Source organism: Chlorocebus sabaeus, chromosome 10 (genome assembly GCF_047675955.1).
Source record: "Chlorocebus sabaeus isolate Y175 chromosome 10, mChlSab1.0.hap1, whole genome shotgun sequence".
Taxonomy (NCBI): Eukaryota; Metazoa; Chordata; class Mammalia; order Primates; family Cercopithecidae; genus Chlorocebus; species Chlorocebus sabaeus.
This window is the reverse complement of record NC_132913.1, coordinates 126705822-126726015: the sequence shown is the minus strand read 5'-3', so window position 1 is coordinate 126726015 and position 20194 is coordinate 126705822. Positions and strand designations below refer to the sequence as shown.

The 20194-nt window shown below is 48.9% G+C and overlaps 1 protein-coding gene and 1 long non-coding RNA gene across 16 annotated transcripts in view; one reads left to right on the top strand and one right to left on the bottom strand.

Annotated features, from left to right (window-relative positions):
* The window catches only part of HDAC4 (histone deacetylase 4), a 352930-nt gene that overhangs the window by 202880 nt on the left and 129856 nt on the right, over positions 1 to 20194 (top strand). For all 15 annotated transcript variants that reach the window (XM_073020204.1, XM_007966865.3, XM_007966864.3 and 12 more), the window contains 2 exons: positions 1151 to 1395; positions 13806 to 13956. In XM_073020204.1, coding sequence (XP_072876305.1) covers positions 1151 to 1395; positions 13806 to 13956 — 396 coding nt within the window. The remainder of the gene's footprint in view (positions 1 to 1150; positions 1396 to 13805; positions 13957 to 20194) is intronic.
* LOC103218193 (uncharacterized) lies at positions 4260 to 7892 on the bottom strand. Its single transcript, XR_491476.3, has 3 exons — positions 7697 to 7892; positions 7056 to 7208; positions 4260 to 4367 (listed from the first exon to the last, which is right to left on the bottom strand). It is a non-coding gene; the product is annotated as an uncharacterized lncRNA (long non-coding RNA).

Here is a 20194-nt window from a genome sequence, read left to right as displayed (position 1 = left end):
TCAGCAGACCTCTTGTTGGCTCAGACACCCCTCTGAGCTTGAGACCCTCCTAGAGGGCAAGGCCCAGCTTTCCACTTGGCCCAGGTCACATGAATGTTGGTTATGGGGAACCCTGAGGGGTGGGCCTATGGGAGGGGAGCAGGCAGGCTGGGCTCTCACTTAACTCTCAGTGAAGTTTTCGGCAGAGCCGCGTGTCTGCGAAGCGACAGTAGGATGTCCCTGGGCTGTGCCAGGAGCAGTGCTGGCTCCGAGTGAGTGCCCGCACACATTGCATGCTTTCAGAATAGGGACCTGCCGTAAAAGGGGTACGCACGTAGGGCTGTTTGTGATCATTGTAATTTACACCTACCCTTCTTCCTGTGTTACTTTTCTTACTTTCATTTGGTATTGATTTGTAAGTGATGAAATTGATTCAGCTTCTGTTCCTCATCAAAATTACTTGTAGCCTTTTCTCAATAGCACATTAGTACAGGGCAGAAAATCCATTTCTTTGCGAGGTGCAGAAACGCATGCCCAGAGGAACGCATTTGTGCCAAGAGCCAGGAGCACGTCTTGTTGGCTGTGTCTGGTAAACATGTTTTCCAAGGGGGCACTTGTCTCGCCATGGAAACGGGCTCCGGGTCTCGAGCGTCTGTCTGGACCACTTCTGGGGCACACACTGTTCTTGTGGCTCTCACAGAGCAGCGCAGTGGCTTCGATAGGAGAGGAGGAAGAGGAGCAGAACAGGCAGTCTTCCTAGCTGAGGGCTGGTGCCCGCTCTTTTCCTTGGCCAGCCAGAACCTTTTTCTTTATTTTTCTCGTTACTGACTTCTAGGAATGACGTCAGCAAGGCTCTGGGCCTGAAGCGGGGTCCTCTGAGAGCCAGCCTCCCGGGGAGGGTGGAAGAAGGAACAGGGATTGTGGAGTGTGTCCTGGTCTGACCTTCCAGAGGCTTTTGTGGTTTTTGTCCTTGAGGAGTGGGCCCCAGAGGCCTCTGAGTCTTGCATTTTGAGTTTGTTGGGCCAGAGGGGGAAAGGGGTAGAGGGGTATCTAATCCTCACATGTCCACAGGCCCCCCCATGAAGGTGGCTAGTGTGTTGGTCAGGGGCTCTGGGGTCCGGGGACAGCTGAGGGTGGCAGTGACCGGCTCTCCTGCTTGTTCTTCTCACAGTGGATGTGGCCACGGCGCTGCCTCTACAAGTGGCCCCCTCGGCAGTGCCCATGGACCTGCGCCTGGACCACCAGTTCTCGCTGCCTGTGGCAGAGCCCGCCCTGCGGGAGCAGCAGCTACAGCAGGAGCTCCTGGCGCTCAAGCAGAAGCAGCAGATCCAGAGGCAGATCCTCATCGCCGAGTTCCAGAGGCAGCACGAGCAGCTCTCCCGGCAGCACGAGGCGCAGCTCCACGAACACATCAAGGTGAGGCGCGGCACGCGTGGGTGCGGGTGGGCCCGGCCTCCGGCACCCTGAACTCCCGTGACTCCAGGCCTCTGCCTCTGCAGAGTGTGCCGGGGCCCCAGGCATGATGCGAGGTTCCTGCAGGAGGCGACAAACCGCGGGCAGCACTTCCGTGTATTACATGGGATGTGGTGCTGAGTGGGAACAGCAGTCTCAAGTCATTGTGTGGAAGCATATTCCAAATAGGAAAAATGCTTATCACCTAATTTCATCTGAAACGTGCCCAGATATAGAAAACCTAGCAAAGGGAAGAAGCACCAGAACCTTAATGATCGTTGCTGGGAGCTGTATTGACAAATCTGTGTGTTTTCTTTTTCTTAGGACTTTTCTATATTTTTTGTTTTCTCTACTAACCTTTTATAACTAGAAAAAGATAATATTTTATTTTAATTTAAATACGGTAAGGAAAAAACGAAGACTTTTTTGGTACTTACTCTCTACAAATATTTAATCTGATACCATATTTTAAAATTAAATCAATTGGAAATATGTACTAGTGATATGTAGCAAAGTTATGTTATGTAGTTGGCAGGCTAGTTATGATATCTGTGATTATAATATGCTGTCACTGCATTTAAAACCATTTAGAGCAACACTGTCTAATAGAAATATACATGAGTATATTAAAATTCCACCAGTAATTTTAAATATTCTAGGGGTCACATTAAACAAAGTGAAAAATCTCACAAAACCAGATTAAGTCATGTATATCTGTGTAATAAAATTACTCCAACACTTAGCAGTTTAAAATAGCAAGCTTGCGTTATCTTGCTCTGTGGGTCAGGAATCCTAGAGCAGCTTAGCTGATGGGGTTTCCCATTATGTTGCTGTTAAGATGTCAGACAGGGCTATGGTCTCATCTGCAGGGCTGACTGGACTGAGGCGGGAGGAGCTCCATTCAGGCTCGCTCACATGGCCGCAGGCAAGAGGCCTGAGGTCCTTGTCCACAGGGCTGCTCACAGCATAGCAGCTGGCTTCCCAGAGGGAGCAACCCGAGAGGAAACCTGGCCAACATGGAAGCCACAGGGTCTCTCATGGCCTGATCTGGGAGGTGGCAGGCTGCCACCAACACGGCTGCCGTTGTTGTTCTTGCTAAGTCTTGGCAAGTCACTGGGGTCTAGACACAGAGCATGTCTCCATTCGAGCCAGCTGCGTTTTGAGCCACACGTGGTTCATGGCACCTGTTGGACAGCACAGATGTAGAGCATCAAAAGCCTATGACCATATGCTACCTGGTGCTTCTGAGATGCTCACGTGGTCCGTGGGTAGAAGTTGTTCAGCTGAGGTCTTGGCTACCTGGCGTTAGCCCACATGCAGATATTACTGTGTCCACCTCGTATGCAGAGAAGCTTAGGGGTGCGTCCTTCTGTTTCTGCCCTAGCTGGTAATTCTCTTGACCACAGGATCCCAGTTTCCCTTCCTTTATATGTAAGACACTTTGTTCAGTGTCTTTATTTCATAATCACTGTGGAGAAATGGAAGTAAAGTAGTATCAGTTGTCTGTAGACTTAGTGGCAGATTGCAGGGGAGGCTGCATCCCAAAGCTGGGCTGGCCCTGGAGGACAGGCTCAGGGACAGCTCCGTGTCCCCTCTCATGGGTGCCAAACCATTCTGTGAGTGCCTGTGCTTCAAGGGTGAGCCCTGAGAGCTCTGTCCGCGGCCCCCTCTGGCCTTGAGGGAACAGCGGCTGGGAGGTTTCTGGCTGAACCCTGAGGGGCTGCTTGGGGGCTCTGGGTCTTTGGACTTTGCACCATTGCCTTGACATTTGTTGGCTTGGGAGTTGTTGCTGCTGCTTTTTCCCGACACACTGGCCTGCTAATGTCAGTGTTCGACAAACCAAGGAGAGGACACTTTCCTGAGCTCTTTCAGTCCATGCTTTATCGTTTTTGTCTTCAGAATTCAGAGCAACCTAGCAGCCGTGTGTAACAAACACGTCACTTGTCCCTGTGGAGATTGGCCCACCAGCCTCCACTGGGACCCTGTCCACTTTAACAAGCCCACTCGAGTTTAGGGTGGAGCAGTTGAGAGCTCCACAAGCACCACACCCTTCGGGATCCCTGTGATCCCGACATTCCTGGCAGGCGGGACACGAGAGAGGACTCAGTCTTCACTTTACTGATGGCGCCGCTCTGTGCTGTGGACAGGCCAGGCTTGCCTCCCTCACAGCCCTGACCATGGGCAACTGCAACTGGCTGCTGTTTTTCAAGCCTGGGAGAAGAGTTTTCAAGCTGGCTGCAGGAAACAGGTGCGTGCCAGGCAGATGGCGCGGGTCAGGGGGAGTCACTGCGGGCAATCTCTGCAGCCCGCCCAGGGCTTCAGCTCACCGGCCTTTCTGTGACCGGCCAAGAGCAGCCCTCAAGAGGCCACTCGTATTATTTTGTTTTTGCACCATAGGCTCACATTCCATGACTCCTAGAAATAATTTTTTAAGACGAGTATCGTAGCTCCTTTGTATTCTGCATGTTGGCGACCCCATGTCAAGCCTGAGGACTCCCCAACAACAGTCTTGACCGACCCAGGCCCTGCCCTGTACCTCTCAGAAGCCCCCATCGGCCGCCGGTCCCGCCTGCCTGGGGGACATGAGGACCGCTCGCTCACTCCAGCTTCCCTGCATTCCTGCAGCCCAACACAGTTCCTGGCTGAGGATGGCCTCAGGGGCTCCTGCTGAATTCCATTTTTCCTGTTGTCACTGTGCCCTGGTGAGCCCTGCAGTCCTCGCCGTTGATCCAGCTGCAGCATTCACAGCGCGTGATTAGGAGACCACGCCAAAGCTGCCCCGGGTGTCGGTGCAGAGCGAGGTTAAGGAGATGGGATTGTTGATGTCTCATTCCATGCTGGTTGCATGTGTAGCTTTTACAAGAAGAAGACGTAGATGAGAAGCTGAGAAGTAAGCCTAAGCCCTGTGTGTTTGACCGGGGCTCCTCACGGTAGTCCTAGGAGGCCAAAAGAAATAAAGAAGACACTTGAGTTGGGGTCAGTGCTGCCACCTCAGGGCGAGGCCAGGTCCCACCTCCAGAACCCTTCTGCCCCTCCTCTCCTGGTGCCCCAGGAGCTGGCTTCACTGCTTGGAAGAAAGCACCCTGAGCCCAGTCCTCACGTCGCTCCTACAGGCCAGGCCTTCAGGCCATGCTCCTCATTCCTGGAGGGGTCCCTGGGAGAGCCCACCCCACCACCCCCAGTGGCAGACCCTCTGAAAGATGGCTGGAGACCCCAGAACCATGACTCTGGAGCCAGTCTCTGGGCCAGGGTCTCAAAAGCACAGAAAGAAGTTCAAGGTTGCCTTTCTCTTTGCATTTTTATCATTTATTTCTTCATTGAAACAGAGGTTATAAAAGCCATTTGAACTACATAGTGTTTTCATTACTTTAGGAGGCTTTTGTTTGGATGATTTAAACTCTTTATAAGCCATCATATTGTTAGTGACATTTGGCAATGGTGTTTGTCAGACAGATTTCTTGAACACAAAATCTAATTAGTGTCATTAAATCATCAGTGAATTTGAATAGAGTTTTATAATTGAAAAGGGAATCATTTTAAAAATATAACTTAAATTATTAATGTTGGGTAAATAGGATCTTTTAGCAGAGTTTTAGTGCTCGTGGTCCCCGTGGACTTTCCTGTTTCCTGGCTCTTTGTGGTGGTTTAGACCCAGCCTCGCCTCTCTTTCTCGGACAGTGCTTTTACACCTAGAAGCAGATCCCAGATGAGCATGGAAGTTTCTCTCTTGTACTTCTGTGTTTTTGTTTGTTTGTTTTTTGAAGCAGTCTTGCTCAGCTGTCACCCAGGCTGGAGTGCAGTGGTGCCATCTCAGCTCACTGCAATCTTCTCCTCCCAGGTTCAAGCGATTCTCATGCCTCAGCCTCCTGAGTGGCTGGGATTACCAGCATGCACCACCACACCTGGCTGCTAATTTTTGTATTTTTGGTAGAGACAGGGTTTTCCCATGTTGGCCAGGCTGGGCTCAAACTCCTGACCTCAAGTGATTTGCCTGCCTCGGCCTCCCAAAGTGCTGGGTTTACAGGCGTGAGCCACCACGCCTGGCCTGTCTCTTGCATTTCTGGTCAATGCCTCCCAGAAGTGTATGGAGAGGGAGAATACAAACATAGGTACCCAGAGAGGGTCCAAGGACAGGCCACAATGCTATGGCTAGAGCATGCCCCAGGCCAGTGAGTAACAGAGCAGGGGCATGTGGGAGACCCCAAGCACAAGCCTGGGCCCCAGCACCCCTCGCAGGGCGCACCTCCCCCCAGGAAACATGGGGCACCCCCTGCAGGGCGCATCTCTCCCCAGGAGGCACGTGGCACCCCCAGAGGGCACACCTCTCCCCAGGAGTTAGGGTACACCTCTCCCCAGGGGGCATGGGGCACCCCCTGCAGGCCGCACTTCTCCCCCAGAGACACGGGGCACCCCTCATTGGGCAGACCTCTCCCCAGGAGATACAGGGCATCTCCTGTAGGGCATTCCTCTCCCCAGAAGACACTGGGGCACCTCTATAGGGCACATCTCTCCCTAGTAGATACAGGGCACCCCCCATGGGGTGCACCTCTCCCCAGAAGGCACTGGGGCTCCCTTCTTATAGGGCACAGCTTCCAGGATAGACACTGAGGGCCCCCCCCCACCATAGGGCACAGCCTCCAGGGCAGACACTGAGGGCCCCCCCACCATAGGGCACAGCCTCCAGACACTGAGGGCCCCCCCCACCATAGGGCACAGCCTCCAGGGGAGACACTGAGGGCCCCCCCACCATAGGGCACAGCCTCCAGACACTGAGGGCCCCCCCCCACCATAGGGCACAGCCTCCAGGGCAGACACTGAGGGCCCCCCCCACCATAGGGCACAGCCTCCAGGGCAGACACTGAGGGCCCCCCCACCATAGGGCACAGCCTCCAGGGCATGTACAGGGCACGTTTTGTATGTAGGTTGCACATTGCCCTCCTGCAAGGCTCACGCTTTCTCCCTGCAGTGGTGGAAGGCGTGCCTTTTCTTCCCTAACTTCAGAGTATTCCCAGTTGAATGCACGAAAAATAAAAATCATTTACACACTGTTTTAGTGTGCATGTCTTTTTTTTTACTAGCAAGGCTGGCCTCTTTTTCATGTGTGCGTGTGCGTGTGTGTGGTGTGTGTGTGTGTCCGTGTGACTTGTGCTGTGGAGAGCACAGTGGGTAGGAGAGAGTTTTCAGAGCTGTTTAGTTGATAATGTGACTCTTCCTTTCAGGGAGGGACTAACATGGAAAGGAACCTAGTTTTCTGGCACTGGGAGCGTGGGCCATGATCCTTATTCTCTTTAATATCTGGCAGAGGAAGCTGAAGAGATGTTGCCCAGGCCCAGCTTTCCGGTCACCTGAGGCAGCCGTCAGTGAGCATCAGAGCTCACCTGGGCTGTGCTGAATACCTGATCCAGGGCTCTATGCCAGGACAGGGGTGCGGTGGGGAGGCGGGGGTGGGAGCTCACCCTTGGTTTAGAGCAGAGTCCCTCTGTGGTGCCTCTGGGTGAGGGTTAAGAATAGATGGGAAGACTTTGTGCGCACCTTTGCTTAGCATGAGCTGCCTCCCAAGCTAAGCAGAGGCACACACATGTGGCAGTGGGGTCTGTCAACCCATGGGGCACATGGGCACACACCTGGAGAGCCATGGGTGCTGCGGCTGGTCTGCGCCTGGTGTTCCCATCCATGGGTGGCAGCTTACCATCCGTGGTGTCCACTCTTCTGCCCTTTCCTCCTGGCGCCTGCCGCTGTATGTGGGTGCAGCGTCTCCGTACTCTGGGGCTGTTCCCCTGGCAAGTTGAAAAAGAGACACAAGAAACTCAGAAGTTTACTTTTTAAAGTGAAAATCTTTTTGGGTTACCCCTTGAATATTTGTATATTAAATTCTGAAGTCAGAGTCAAAGCAGCTAAATTCTAGGGCTCCTATATTTGGTTCAGAGTTCAGTGTATGCTTCAAGTAGAGTTAAAGTCTGGTTAGAGTAATAGGATCAGCTACGATTGGTTTTGTTTTTGCTTTTGTTAGAAGAACGAGGTCGTAGTCATCTTATTTTAAATTGATCATCATAGTTTCAGTCTGCAAAAAATTGCTTCCCAACAGCCCTTCCCCCACGGAGTAGTCTAACGTGAAATGTTAGTGAGGGATTAGTTGCAGACAATTTTAGCTCACTTAAAAATAAGCGCATCTCGAAGTCCTGTTTTTCGAAGCCTGAATTCGGTACTCCAGTGATGCACCTGCCCTCCGGAAACCAACTGAGGGTGCCCCACGAAGAATAAGTACCTATTCACGATGCCAGGCTGTGGGGCGGGAGTGAAGAAGCGTGAAATGGCCACCTTCCCTTGTGGTTCGTCAGCATTTTCCAAGAGCGCCAAGAGCACAGGGTCCCTGTGTCAGAAGATGAAGAAACAGGCCTGACGTCTGAGGTTGTGCTGTAAACAAGGAGTGTTGAAATCCAGTTTGTCCTGACGGCTTTCACTTTGCAGGCTTTGCTCTGCAGATAATCTGTTATAAATCTAATAAGGTGGAATGCCTCCCTGCACAAGCGAAGCGTGAGATCACACAACGTTGCCGGGGGCAGTTAGGGAATCAGTCACCGTTTGTGACTGCTGGTTTCATTAAAACTCCACCACAGTCGTGCTTCTGGGAGTTCTGCCTTCCTGTGAATTTTAATCCCCAGCAGCCATGGTTGTTGTTTTCATTCTTTTTGAAATGATGGTGGAAAGAGCTCACTTTCCTTCTGGGTTCTGGCTGACAAGTAGATACTGTGGGACTGCATTAGGCTGCATCTGTCCGCTCTGTTTCCACCCTGAGTGAGCTCTGAGCAGCAGGAGGGAGGGAGCCAAGGGGCCCTGTGCAGGTGACAGCCAGAGGGGAGGGGCTTGCCATAACGAGGAGATCAGTTCAACAAAGGATTGTGTTTGTTTTCTGAGCTGAGAAGCGCCCCAAGCCCTGTGGGTTGTACGTTTATAGGTTAATCTGCCGGTGGCATTCCCAATCTGCATGGCCCAGGGACGCCCTCAGGGCACCTTTACCTGTGTACACAGTTCTGGCACCCCAAGGCAGAGTCCTGAATCTGTACATGCCCAGATGTTTGTCCTGGTAGAGGGACTTTGCTTGCCTGTGGTGCGAGGAACACTGTGTTAGGAAGGTGTGCTCCGGGTAGTATCTCCCTAGTCTTGAGGGGGCCTGATTTTACCTTAGGATAACATCTAGTGTCTGTAGGAAGTCGGCCTCTCTAGGCGACATCTTTTGAAAGTGACGGTTTGATGACGACCAGGCCGCACGGAGGCGAGCCCAGGCCAGCTCTTCTGAGCGTTCTCCCCATGCCACCTCTTCCAGTCCTCACAGGAACCGCTGGGCAGGTCCCACGTTTAACCCAGCACGGAGAGCTTAAATATTTAGGTGGAAGTGTACTGGCAGCGAGCAGGCGGGCGGAGCAGGGTTTCTTGGCCAGGCAGCCTGCCCTCCAGCCAGCATGCTGCAGACCACCTGTGAGTCTTCAGAGGCCAGCGCTGCCCAGATGAAGGACATGGCAAGAGCTTGCTTATGTTTATCCCACCATCCCCCAGAAGTTCATTTAAGTTGGTTGTTCGGAATTCAGTTTTTGCCGTGGGAAAGATACAGGTGAGATGCTTGGCGTGTGCAGCCCAGCCCCAACGGCCCTCCCCGCCCCTCCTGCACGCGCTGCTGCCAGGCATGGTGGGAGCCCCCTCTCCCTCAGCCCACTCAGGCCTCCTGCCTTGCCTGTGCCCGCACATCTGCCAGGAGCAGCACTCATGCTGGAAAGCAGCCCGCGGATGCACCTGCCTGGGTAGGGTCGTGCCTCAGCCCCTCCCCTTCTCCCTCTTTCCCTGGGTGTGGGCCTACCTCCCGCCACCTCTCCAGCTCTTCTACCCCCGTGCTCCTGGCTGGAATTGAGTCCCACCCCCTTTGTGAGGGCTGTAGGTGGGTGGGTGTGTTTGTGAACAGGGCTTTTTGTCTGTGGGGAGAGCAGGCAGGTCCTGTCCCCAATGTCTGGATGCTGACCTGCTCTCTCTGTTGCCATAAATTCTCGCTGTGTGTGACCACAAGTGTGACTGGACAGCCCTACCTAAAGCCCGAGGTCCCACTGCCCTGGACCCAACGCGATTCCTGTGGGGCTCTGCCATCCAGGCCACTTGTGCCACCATGGGGCAGTGGGGAGGGAGGCTGGCCGTGGGCTGCAGGCTGCAATGGCCCAGCCCAGGTGGGCCAGGAAAGACCAGCACTGTGGTCTCTATCCTGGAGGCTGGGGCGGCCTCACTCCAGAGCTGTCTGCCGGGGGCACTGCAATGGGGCAGGCGGTTTCTGCCTGGGGACCCTTCCTCAGGGTGGGCCATGGAGGGCAGCAGCCCAGGACACCCTTCCATCCACATGGGGCACTCATGAGAGGCAGTCATGTTCATTTTGCTTGTTCACTGTCACCGCAAGTTTGAGGTTGCTGAATGCCATCTGGTTGGCCAGCGCATGTCTCTGTCCCTTGTCTGGGCTGGGGGCTTTACTTACAGAATGGAAGAATGAGGAGTTTTACCTTACAAAATTATACAGTCGATGTTACATTTAACATTGTGGACATGATGTGATTCGAATTTCACACAAGTCACAGACACGCGGGGTGACTGGCGTGTCTCATCTTGAGTAGGAAGAGGTTGTGAGCAAACCGAAATCCTTTCTTCCCCATTTACAAGTGGCTCTGGGTGGTCATGGAAACTGGCTGAGTCCTCAGCGGTGGGAAGCGAGGCCCAGGAAGGGGACTGATGTCCCTGGTGGGGCCATCCCCCTCCCCCGCACCACCTGTGACCATAAAAGGGCTTCGGCCAGGCTGTTTTTGCAGCCTGGATCTTCCCAGAAGCCTAGGGGTCTGAAAGGTGTGTGTGCCGGGTGCCTGGGGGCTGAGCTGGACCTCCAGGCTCTCGCAGGACAGGGTGTGGTAGCCACCTGGGAGCTGGGTCTGCAGGGGCAGCAAGGGTGTGGAGCTCGCCAGTCCGCTCCGGCCTCTCATGTGAAGAAGGACCCAGCAAGATGCCAGAGATGTTCCCGGACACACACTGCCCGCCCCCATCACCTTGCCGATGCCACTGAGGTTCACCGCCCACAGAGAAGGGCGGTGTCCTTGCACACTCACAGGCACCTGGAGCACACGTGCTCACTCCCATGCACGCACACTCACATTCAGAACACACACTTGTGTGCACAAGCACGTTGATGTGCATGTCTCTCCGTGCAAGGCCCTGTAGCTGAAGGCTCGTGCCGCCTCCCGCCTCCCACCCTGAGCACACTCGTGGTGGGTTCTCAGGCTGTGGCGTCTCAGGGACCCAGGCCCCCGCCCCTGCTGGCCCAACTCTGTCAGGGTTGCCTCTGCCCGTCTTTGTAATCCTTTTCACCTGCTTTCCCACCCCTCAGCCACTGTCATTTTCTTTTGTTATCACCTCTTGCTCTGAAGTGATGTACATCTGTTGTAGGGCAGCAGTCGGCCCCGACCTTTTTGGCACCAGGACTCTGGTTTCATGGAAGGCGGTTTTTTCCATGGACAGGGGTGGGGGGTGCAAGAGGATGGTTTTGGGATGAAACTTCCACCACCTCAGATCATCAGGCTTTAGAGTCTCATAAGGAGCGTGCATCCTGGATCCCCCCCACACACAGTTCACAACAGGGTCACACTCCTGTGAGAATCTGATGCCGCCGCTGATCCCGCAGGAGCTCGAGCTCCGGTGGGAATGCTCCCTAGGCTGCCGCTTACCTCCTGCTTTGTGGCCCACTTCCTAACAGGCCAAGGACTGCCACCCATCCACGGCCATAGAGGGATTGAAGAATACACAGGGACGGCAGTGTGGCACGGGTGGCATCCCGTGGGCGCCAGTCCTGCTGTGCCAGCATGGTCACTCATGGAGCACAGGCGTCCAGTGGCTGCCTCGACACACACCCCACTCTATGCCTTGCTCATCCTTTCCCTGGCCTGAGCCTTATCCTCCAGGCAGAACCACCAGCTGGTAGAAGCCCCACTCTGGAGCCAGCCCAGAGCCCCTGATTCACTAAGTTTCCTCCACAGAAAGTTCCTTGGGCCACTCTGGTTGCCAGGATGCCTGCTCAGCCCGAACCCTCTCACCATCCCCTCTCCCTCCATAAGCGGAGCAAGACCAACAAAAAGCATCCCAACAGTGGCCGGGTGAGGCAGCTCACGCCCCTCATCCCAGAGCTTCGGGAAGCTAAGGTGGGAGGATCACTTGAGCCCAGGAGTTTGAGACCAGTCCCCGCAACAGAGCAATACCTTGTTTCGTCAAAAAAGAAAAATACGTGTCTGGGTGCGGTGGTGTGCACCTGTAGGCCCAGCTACTCAGGAGGCTGAGGTGGGAGAATGGCTTGAGCCCAGGAGTTCGAGACCAGCCTGGGCAACATAGTAGGACCCATTTGCTACAATTTTTTTTTTTTAATTAACTGCCATCTATTTGGGAGTCTGAGGTAGGAGGATCACTTGAGCCCAAGAGGTCAACATTACAGTGAGCTGTGATTGTGCCACTGCACTCCAGCCTGGGCAACAGAGCGAGACCCTGTGTCTAAAATAAAAAAAGACAATGGGACAAGAGACAACTGGTAACTGAGCAAGTACTGGGGACAGCAGACAGACCATGAGGGAGACACGTGCAGGCCACAGAGGGTAGCGGAGAGGCTCTCCCCGGCAGGCAGTTGGCAGAGCTCCTCACACCTGTGGAGGCCTGGCACTTCCCCTGGGCTGGCCTAGGGGCTTGTGTGGAAACTGAGGAAACTGTGTGCAGACAGAACCCTGGAGTGTGCGAACAAGAGCAGAACTGTCTTGGAGGAGCGGGAGGATGTGCGGGAGCCCCGGAGCGTGGGCTGGGTCCCAGGACAGAGGTACCCTGGGGTTGCAGGAGCCCCTCTCAGGGCGTCTGATCAGTTGCACCTTCCCACGCTCACCAGCGCCAGGCCAAATTGTTCCTTTTCACCTTTTCTAATACCGTGAGTGACATGGGAAATGTTCACTAGCGATCTTGAACATTTGTCCCCATTTATCTTTAAACAGTTCTGTGCATCTCCTGTTCTTTTTTGCCCAACTTTTCAGTGGGCTGCCTGTCATATTCTCATTAATGTATAACAACCATTTATGTAAAATTTATCTGTATGTCATAAATACTGCAGTTTTTATTTTACCTTCTACCCTTTGTTATTAAGACAAACATTTTTATGTCTATGTCAGTTTTTGAAATATGAAATATAATTTATACTCAGCAGAATGCCAGCCCTTAAGGGTGCTGTTGGGTGACTGTGCCCTCCCCTGTGGACACTCGACAGGTCGGACACTCCATCCACTGGGGCGTCTCCTCCGGCCTCGGCCCCCGCCGCCCTCCCTCACCTCCTCAGAGCCAGCCTTCTTCTGATGTGTTTATCCTTGTGCGTTTTTTCTGTTTTAGAACTTCATGTGAATATAGTCAGCCCTCCATATTTTTGGGTTTCACCTCTACTCATTGAGCCCACGGAGGATCAGAGCCTGGAGACACTGAGGGCCAACCACCCGTATTTCCACGCCAGGCCATGGTGGAATGTGCAGAACTGGAGCTGCGAGTGCAGAGGCCCGGTGGAGGGTCTTCCAGTCTCGCCTCTTTGCTCTTTCACCCTCTGCCAACACCTGCTCTTTAGCAGTTCACCTGTGTTTTCTTGTGTACACGTAGGTTATTCTTTTTTATGGATAGGTGGTGTTCTCTTTAGTGAATACGTATCATTTGTCCAAGTGTCCACCTTTGAGGGAATGTGTGGGTTGCATCAAGGCTGGTGTGTGACCAAAAATCCCATGCACATTCTTGTACAGGCTTTCTGTGGGTGTGCTTCCGTGTTTCGGATAAATAGCTAGGAATGGGATTGCTGGGTCTCAGGGCAGATGTGTGTTTAACTTTATAAGAAAGTGCCCAGCAGTTTTCTGAAGTGGTTGTACCATTTCACGCTCTCTTCAATGGGATTGCTGGGTCTCAGGGCAGATGTGTGTTTAACTTTATAAGAAAGTGCCCAGCAGTTTTCTGACGTGGTTGTACCATTTCACGCTCTCTTCACTGTCTTTAAGTTGTTCTCAAAATAGCATTTCCAACTTGCAAGATAACATAACTCTTCTTGCATATTTTCTTCTAGCAAGCCAATGGCTTTTGCTTTTAATATTTTCCACTTAAAAGGTAAGACAATGCCCAGAGCCTGGAATGGCCCTGACTTCTTTTTTGGACTGAAATAGCAGCAGTGCAGGGCAGGGCCGTGCCCAGGGCCACACCAGGGCAGACACATGGGGCCTGGGCTGGTTTCTTGGGTCTTCATCGGGTCTCTGTGTGTGGAGCCTGGGCTCTGACCATCTGTCTGCTCCTTCTGCTTGCAGCAACAGCAGGAGATGCTGGCCATGAAGCACCAGCAGGAGCTGCTGGAACACCAGCGGAAGCTGGAGAGGCACCGCCAGGAGCAGGAGCTGGAGAAGCAGCACCGGGAGCAGAAGCTGCAGCAGCTCAAGAACAAGGAGAAGGGCAAAGAGAGTGAGTGCGGGCACGGAAGGCTGGGCAGAGGGAGGGAGGCTGAGTGCGGGTGCAGAAGGCTGGGCAGAGAGAGGGCGTGCGGGCGCGGAAGGCTGGGCAGAGGGAGGGAGTGGGGGCATGAACTCCGGAAGGTGGGGGGCAGAGGGAGGGAGTGTAGGAGGGTGCTGGGGCAGCACATGGGGAGTAGGGAAAGATCTAGGGGCAGCTGAGCCTCACTGTGGTGACTCTTGCCACTTCGTCTGTGCTGGGTTTCTAAGAAGCAGGCCAGGAATGGGACTCCCACCCCCTGACAGGGACAGTGAGTGTAGCGTGTGTGTCAGCCCACCCTTGGTTAGCTCCCCCGGTGAACCAGAGTCCAGGGATTTATCTTCATCCAGGGCTGCAGGATTCAATATTAACATCAAAGCAAGGGGCATTCAGCCTGACTTTTGGTTTGATTTAAACATTTTAAAGACTATTTGGCAGGATTCCTAATAGACTTAAAAATATTAAAAGCCATAAAGCATGCCAGATGCACAGTGAATTTCATCTGTGAGTTCTGCCCTGCATTTTTCAAAGTACTTTTCTTTCGGGAGCATTTTGTAAGTGCCTTAAAAGCAGGTGTTAGGTTGTAGAGCAACTCACAGCCCAGTGAGGGACAGGTGCTAGGTTGTAGAGTGACCCAGTGAGGGCCAGCAGCGTGCTTTTCCCATCTACTCCTTCCACTCTGAATTTTGCCTTCTGTGGGGACTGTGTTTGTACATCTGGAGACCAGCGTGGTCTGTTTTCTTCTAAGGAGAGCCCATACTTGATACTCTCCAGGAGAACATTCTATTTGCTGTTTCCCGCTTTGGAAAATGAGAGGGACACATCTACTGAGGAAAAGGTCACGGTGTCGCCCCTGCTGACTGCAGGCTGCTGGGCCAAGGACCCGTGGGCTCCTCTGCACGAGGACAGTGCCCAGTGTCACCAGCGTGTCTGAGCCCTGGCGTGTCCCCGGGGTGCAGAGTCCACCGTGGAGCTGAGTCTGCTCTGAGCATCCTCTCAGATCTTCGCTTAAAAGAGCCCTTGGCTCACTGTGTGTTTGTATCCCTTCTATGGACAACTTGTTGTTTTAAGTGACACAGACAGTCAGGATCTAATCACCAGAGTGAGGGGCTTTCATAGACACTCGGAGTTTCTGCCCTGGACTTCCGTGCTTAGTTGAACTTGTCTGTTCCTGGTAATACTGAAAATGAGCTGAGGTGTACATTTTCTTCAGGTAACAGAATTCCAGGTAAGGAGAGTAGAGCGATTTACTCTTGTAGGGCTGGCCCATAAGTGGGAAGAGAAGGCTTTATGCACTTCCCCCTTCCCCAAAGATAACTCCTCTCCTGACATTTAACGTGGAAGATTAATTTGCCTGCTTTTGAAATGTATGTAAATGGAACCCTTAATATGTAGGATTTTTGTGTTTTGCTTCTTTCTCTGGACATTATGCTTGTGAAATTCATCCCCATTTTGCATTCAGCAAGAGGTCATTCATTATCTATTATATATTGCTGTGTGGTGTCCCATTTATAAATGCACCAATGTAGTCATTTCTTCTAAAGTCGTTAGATACTTGGCTTGTTTCCTAACCAGAGCTATTAAAAGCAATGCTGCTGTGTGCATTCTTGGACATGTTTCTTGGTACATATGGCCAAATGTGAAGTGGAGTTGTTGAACGTTGGGGCATGCATGTTGTCAGTATTCATATGTGATGCCTAAAAGTTTTCAAAGTGGTGTACCACTTTACACTCCTACCAGCCACGTACAGGGGTTCCTGTGGCTCCATGTCCTTGTCAACACTTGCTGCTGTCAGTCACTTTAATTTCAGCTCCTCCTCATGCCCTCAGCTGCATTTCTTTGATTACCAATAAGATAAAGTTTATTTTCATAAGTTTTTTGGCCAAATGAATATTCCTCTCTTTGTGAAGTGCTTGTTCAAGTCTCTTGCCCATTTTTCTGATGGGGGAGTCTCCCTTTTTCTTGATTTGGAGTTGTTCTTTCTATATTATGGAATCAAGCCTTTGGCGAGTTGTACATGCTGTAAATCTCCTCTTCCGCTCTGCACTTTGCCTGTTCACTCTCTTAATGTTATCTTTCAGGCACAGAAATTCTCCCTTCTAATACAGTTTCAGTCTTTTCCTTTAGATGATTTTGTGCCTCGAGAAATCTTTCCCTTCTTCAAAATCTTGGGTACATCCTCTTTAATTATCTCTTAGGAGCTGATTCTACCTGGAATTGATACCAGTGGGGTTTTGTTTGTGGCTGCATTGACTCTGTGGTTCAAATTAGGAAGACTTGATATTTTTACAACATTGATTATTTACCTTCTTTAATTTTTCTTAATATTTTCTTAATAGTTCTATGTTAAGGAGGCGTGCATGTATTTTGATTAAATATATTTCAAGCCATTTGATGGCTTTGGTTGCTATTGTGAATGGCTTGGTTTTTATAATTTTGAAAAGCAGTCAGTTTTTGACTGTTGACTTTGTGTCCAGCAACCCTGTTAAATTCAAATATCCTAATCATTAATAGATTGTTTTGAATTTTCAACATTTAGAATCCTGTCATCTATAAATAATGACAAGATTGCCTCCTTTCTGATTGGAATACCTTTTGTATATTTTACTTGCTTATTGTGTAGAATGGACTGAGATTGCCAGTAGAGTATTGAATTGTGGTCATGATACGAGGCAGGCACACTTGTCTGGTTCCCAGTTTCCTGTTAAGTGCCATGTTTTCTGTGGGGGCTTTGTTTGTATTGTTTACTCATTTGTCTACTTGTTTTTGATAGGTGCTATTTATCAGATTATGGAAGTTTCCTTTCCATTCCTTGTTTGCTCAGGGTTTCAGTACGAATGGATATTGATTTTTATCAGGTGCTGTTTCAGCATCTTTTGAGATGTTTGTATGATTTTTTGGCTTTACTTGGTTAATGAAGTAAAGCATATGGATTTATCTGAATATAAATTCTAACTGGCGTTTTTAAAATGACCCCAGTCAACTTGATTGTAATACATTATCTTCTATGTAGTGAAAACTTGGATTTGCTAATATTTTATTTTGTATGATTGCAACTGTGTTCATGAGGGAGATTGCCAAGCAGTTTCCTTTCTCATAATGCCCTTGTCACGTTTTGGTGTCATGACTATGCTGGCCTCAGAATGAGTTAAGCATCATTCCTCTCTCCTTTTGTATTCTCTGGCAAAGTTTATTTAACGTGGATATTATTTTTTTCCTTAAATATCTTGTGAAACTTACTGTTAAAGCCATCTAACCCTAAGGTTTTCTTTGTGCAAAGGTTTTTGATTACTTATTCAATTTTTAAAATAGTTAATGGGACATTTTTCCCCCTGGATCACTTTAGCTAAGTTGTATTTTTTTTTTAAAGAAATATATGCCTTTGTTATACATTTTTGAATTTTTGGCTTAGTGGTGTTTGGTGTCATATCCTTTTCTGGTGTTTTTGACGTCTGTCAGACCTTTAGTGATGTCCTCTGTTACACTCCAGATATTGGTGGTTTGTGCTTTTTCTCTTTATTGCTGCTGTTTTGTTTTGCTTTTGTTTTCCTTGGTCATTCTCTCCAGAAGTTTATCAGTTATTCTTTTCAAAGACTGGCTTTTGACTTTATGGATATTGTTTGTTGAATATCAATTTGATTAATTTCTACTATTTTTATTATTTTTCTATGTTCTATTTTCTTAGGTTGTATTGTGGCTTTTGTAGCTTTTTGATGTAGATACATAGAGCATTGATTTCAGCCCTCTCTTCTAATGTGTGCTTATATAGCTATACATTTTCCTCTAAATGCAACTTTATCTGCATCCCTTTATCTAAATCCAACTTTATCTGCAAAACTGCATACAAAGTTTTGATTTGTAGTTTGACAGTCTTTGTCTTTCAATTAGTTTGGCCCATTTACATTTAATGTTATTATTGATGCATTTATGCTTAAATCTATCATTGTACAATATGAATTCTAATTATCTCAACTATTCTAATTTGCTTTTCTTGGTTTTAATGTATGTTTTTAGTGATATATATGTGTGTGTGTATATATATATATTTTTTTTTCCACCAGCTTGGTAGTCACTATTTTGCTGTTTCTTTACTGATTATTGACAACTTTATCTAAATTAATACTTTTGCCAATTCTGACAAAGTGAGGGTCTGGAATACTTTCACTCTTAACTTATATACTATTTTAACCTGTATTTAACTCTCAACTTACCTTTAACATCACAAGACATTGTTGTTGTTATTTTATAATAGTCAAAATTTACTCATAAATTTATCCTTTCCACTTTTATTCATTTCTTCATGTCTGACCTTTCATCTGTGATATTCTTTATTTACCTTAATGCAGATCTGATGGCGATGAATTTTCTTTCTGTTCAAAATGTGATTTCAGGTTAATCTTTGAAGGTTATTTTTGCTGAGTATAGAATTCTAGGTTTGTATTTATTTTCTTTCAGCACTTTGAGAATGCCATTCCATTCTCTTCTGCCATCTATTGTTAATCTCCAGAAATCAGCTATCCATCCTATTGTTCCTTCTTTGGAAATACTCTTTTTTCCCAGGCTATTTTTAAGATTTTGTCTTTGATTTTTTTGAAGTTCTTTTTTAATGTGCTTAACTGTAGTTTTTTTCATTTTAATTTCTTCTATTTGGGATTTGTAGTTCCTAAATCTGTTGTTTTATACAGTTGTGAATTCTTAGACCTGATTATTCTCAAACTTCACCACAACAAGTAATGACTTTGCCCCAGTCTCTCCATTTAATCTATCTGGGACTGTAGTTATATACCTGTGTTGGATTAGCTTTCAGTATCCCCTAAGTTTCTTAAGTTATTTTTGTGTCTGTGTTTCCCTTTTCTTTTCTTCAGTGTGGGTATTTTCTTCCAGTTTATCATCCGCTTCCCTAATTTGCGCTTTACCTGCACAGTAATCTGCTGCTAAACTCATCCATTGGATTTTACCTTTATCTGGTTTTCAGTTCTAGGATTTTCATTTGGCCCTTTTTCGTAGTTTTCCATAGACTTTCTTGATCTTATTTTTTTTCTGCACGTAGTGCAGTTTTTTGGAGTCTGACTGGTAACACTCTCTGGCCCTGTGGCAAGGCTTTCCTGCCTGTTGTTTCTCTCTCTCTCTCTCTCTTTTTTTTTTGGTCAGATCGTGTTTCTTTCTACACTTGGATGTTTTAGGTTGCATGTCTGACTTTGTGCTGTTGTGATGACGGGAGACCTGGGGGGGTGACGCATTCTTTTCGAGTGGACTTTGTTTTCCTTCTTGTAGTTGACCAGAAGTGGCCAAGCTTCTTAAACATCTGAGTGTAGTCAGGTCTGGAGCTGATTCTGAGTGCGGTTTCAGGCCTCCCAAGGGCTGGTGGATTTCTGGCCATCGTTACTCATAAGGCATAGCCCTTTGAGGTCCTACCCACAAGCCCGTGAGGTTTACTGGGGTCCTTTCATTTTCCTCAGTTTTTGTGACCCTATCAAGGTCCCCTTCGGAAACCCACTGCCGACTCTAGAAAACGGGCTGCCCGAGGGTGGGGTCCCACTTCCCGCAGCCCCAGTCTCTGACCTCGGCCCTGGTGTTCCACACTGCCCTAGTTGCTCTCTCTGCCTTCAGACGGAAGGCTCGGGTGCTTTGTCCAGATCTTCTGACCATTTCCCGTAGTTTTAATTGAATTACCTGAATACAAATTCTTGAAGTTGTATTATTGAAAACACAATGTGCTTGGAGTACTCCAGGTTTCCTAAGCTGTTCTTCTTTATACTGTTTATGTTCTTCATTTTGTCTGGAGTGAAAGGATATGTTAATATTTGGTTTGGTGATTCGCCTTTATATAATTTTTAGATTGTGAAATTGGCATTTTGCTTTTAATTAATCTGCACTAAATTTGAAGTTTTTCCAAATAGGACATTTTCGTTCATTTGTTTGTATTTGAAATCCTTGTGTTCTAAAAAGAATTAAATAACTATTCAGTAAATTCAGTTTGTAAGTTTATTTTTAATGTAATGAATGTTATTATAACAAACTAATGCTAAATTAGAATTGGGATATGATCTAAACTGTATTATTATGACTATATTACTTGGTACATTTTTATAAATATTTGCTATTTCAAACTAGATATATTTTTCCTAAGAGTACATAGCTAATGCACTCTCTGAGTTTTTAGTTTATTTCTCTATTTAGCTATTTCCAAGTTCTTAGTAATTGTTTTTGT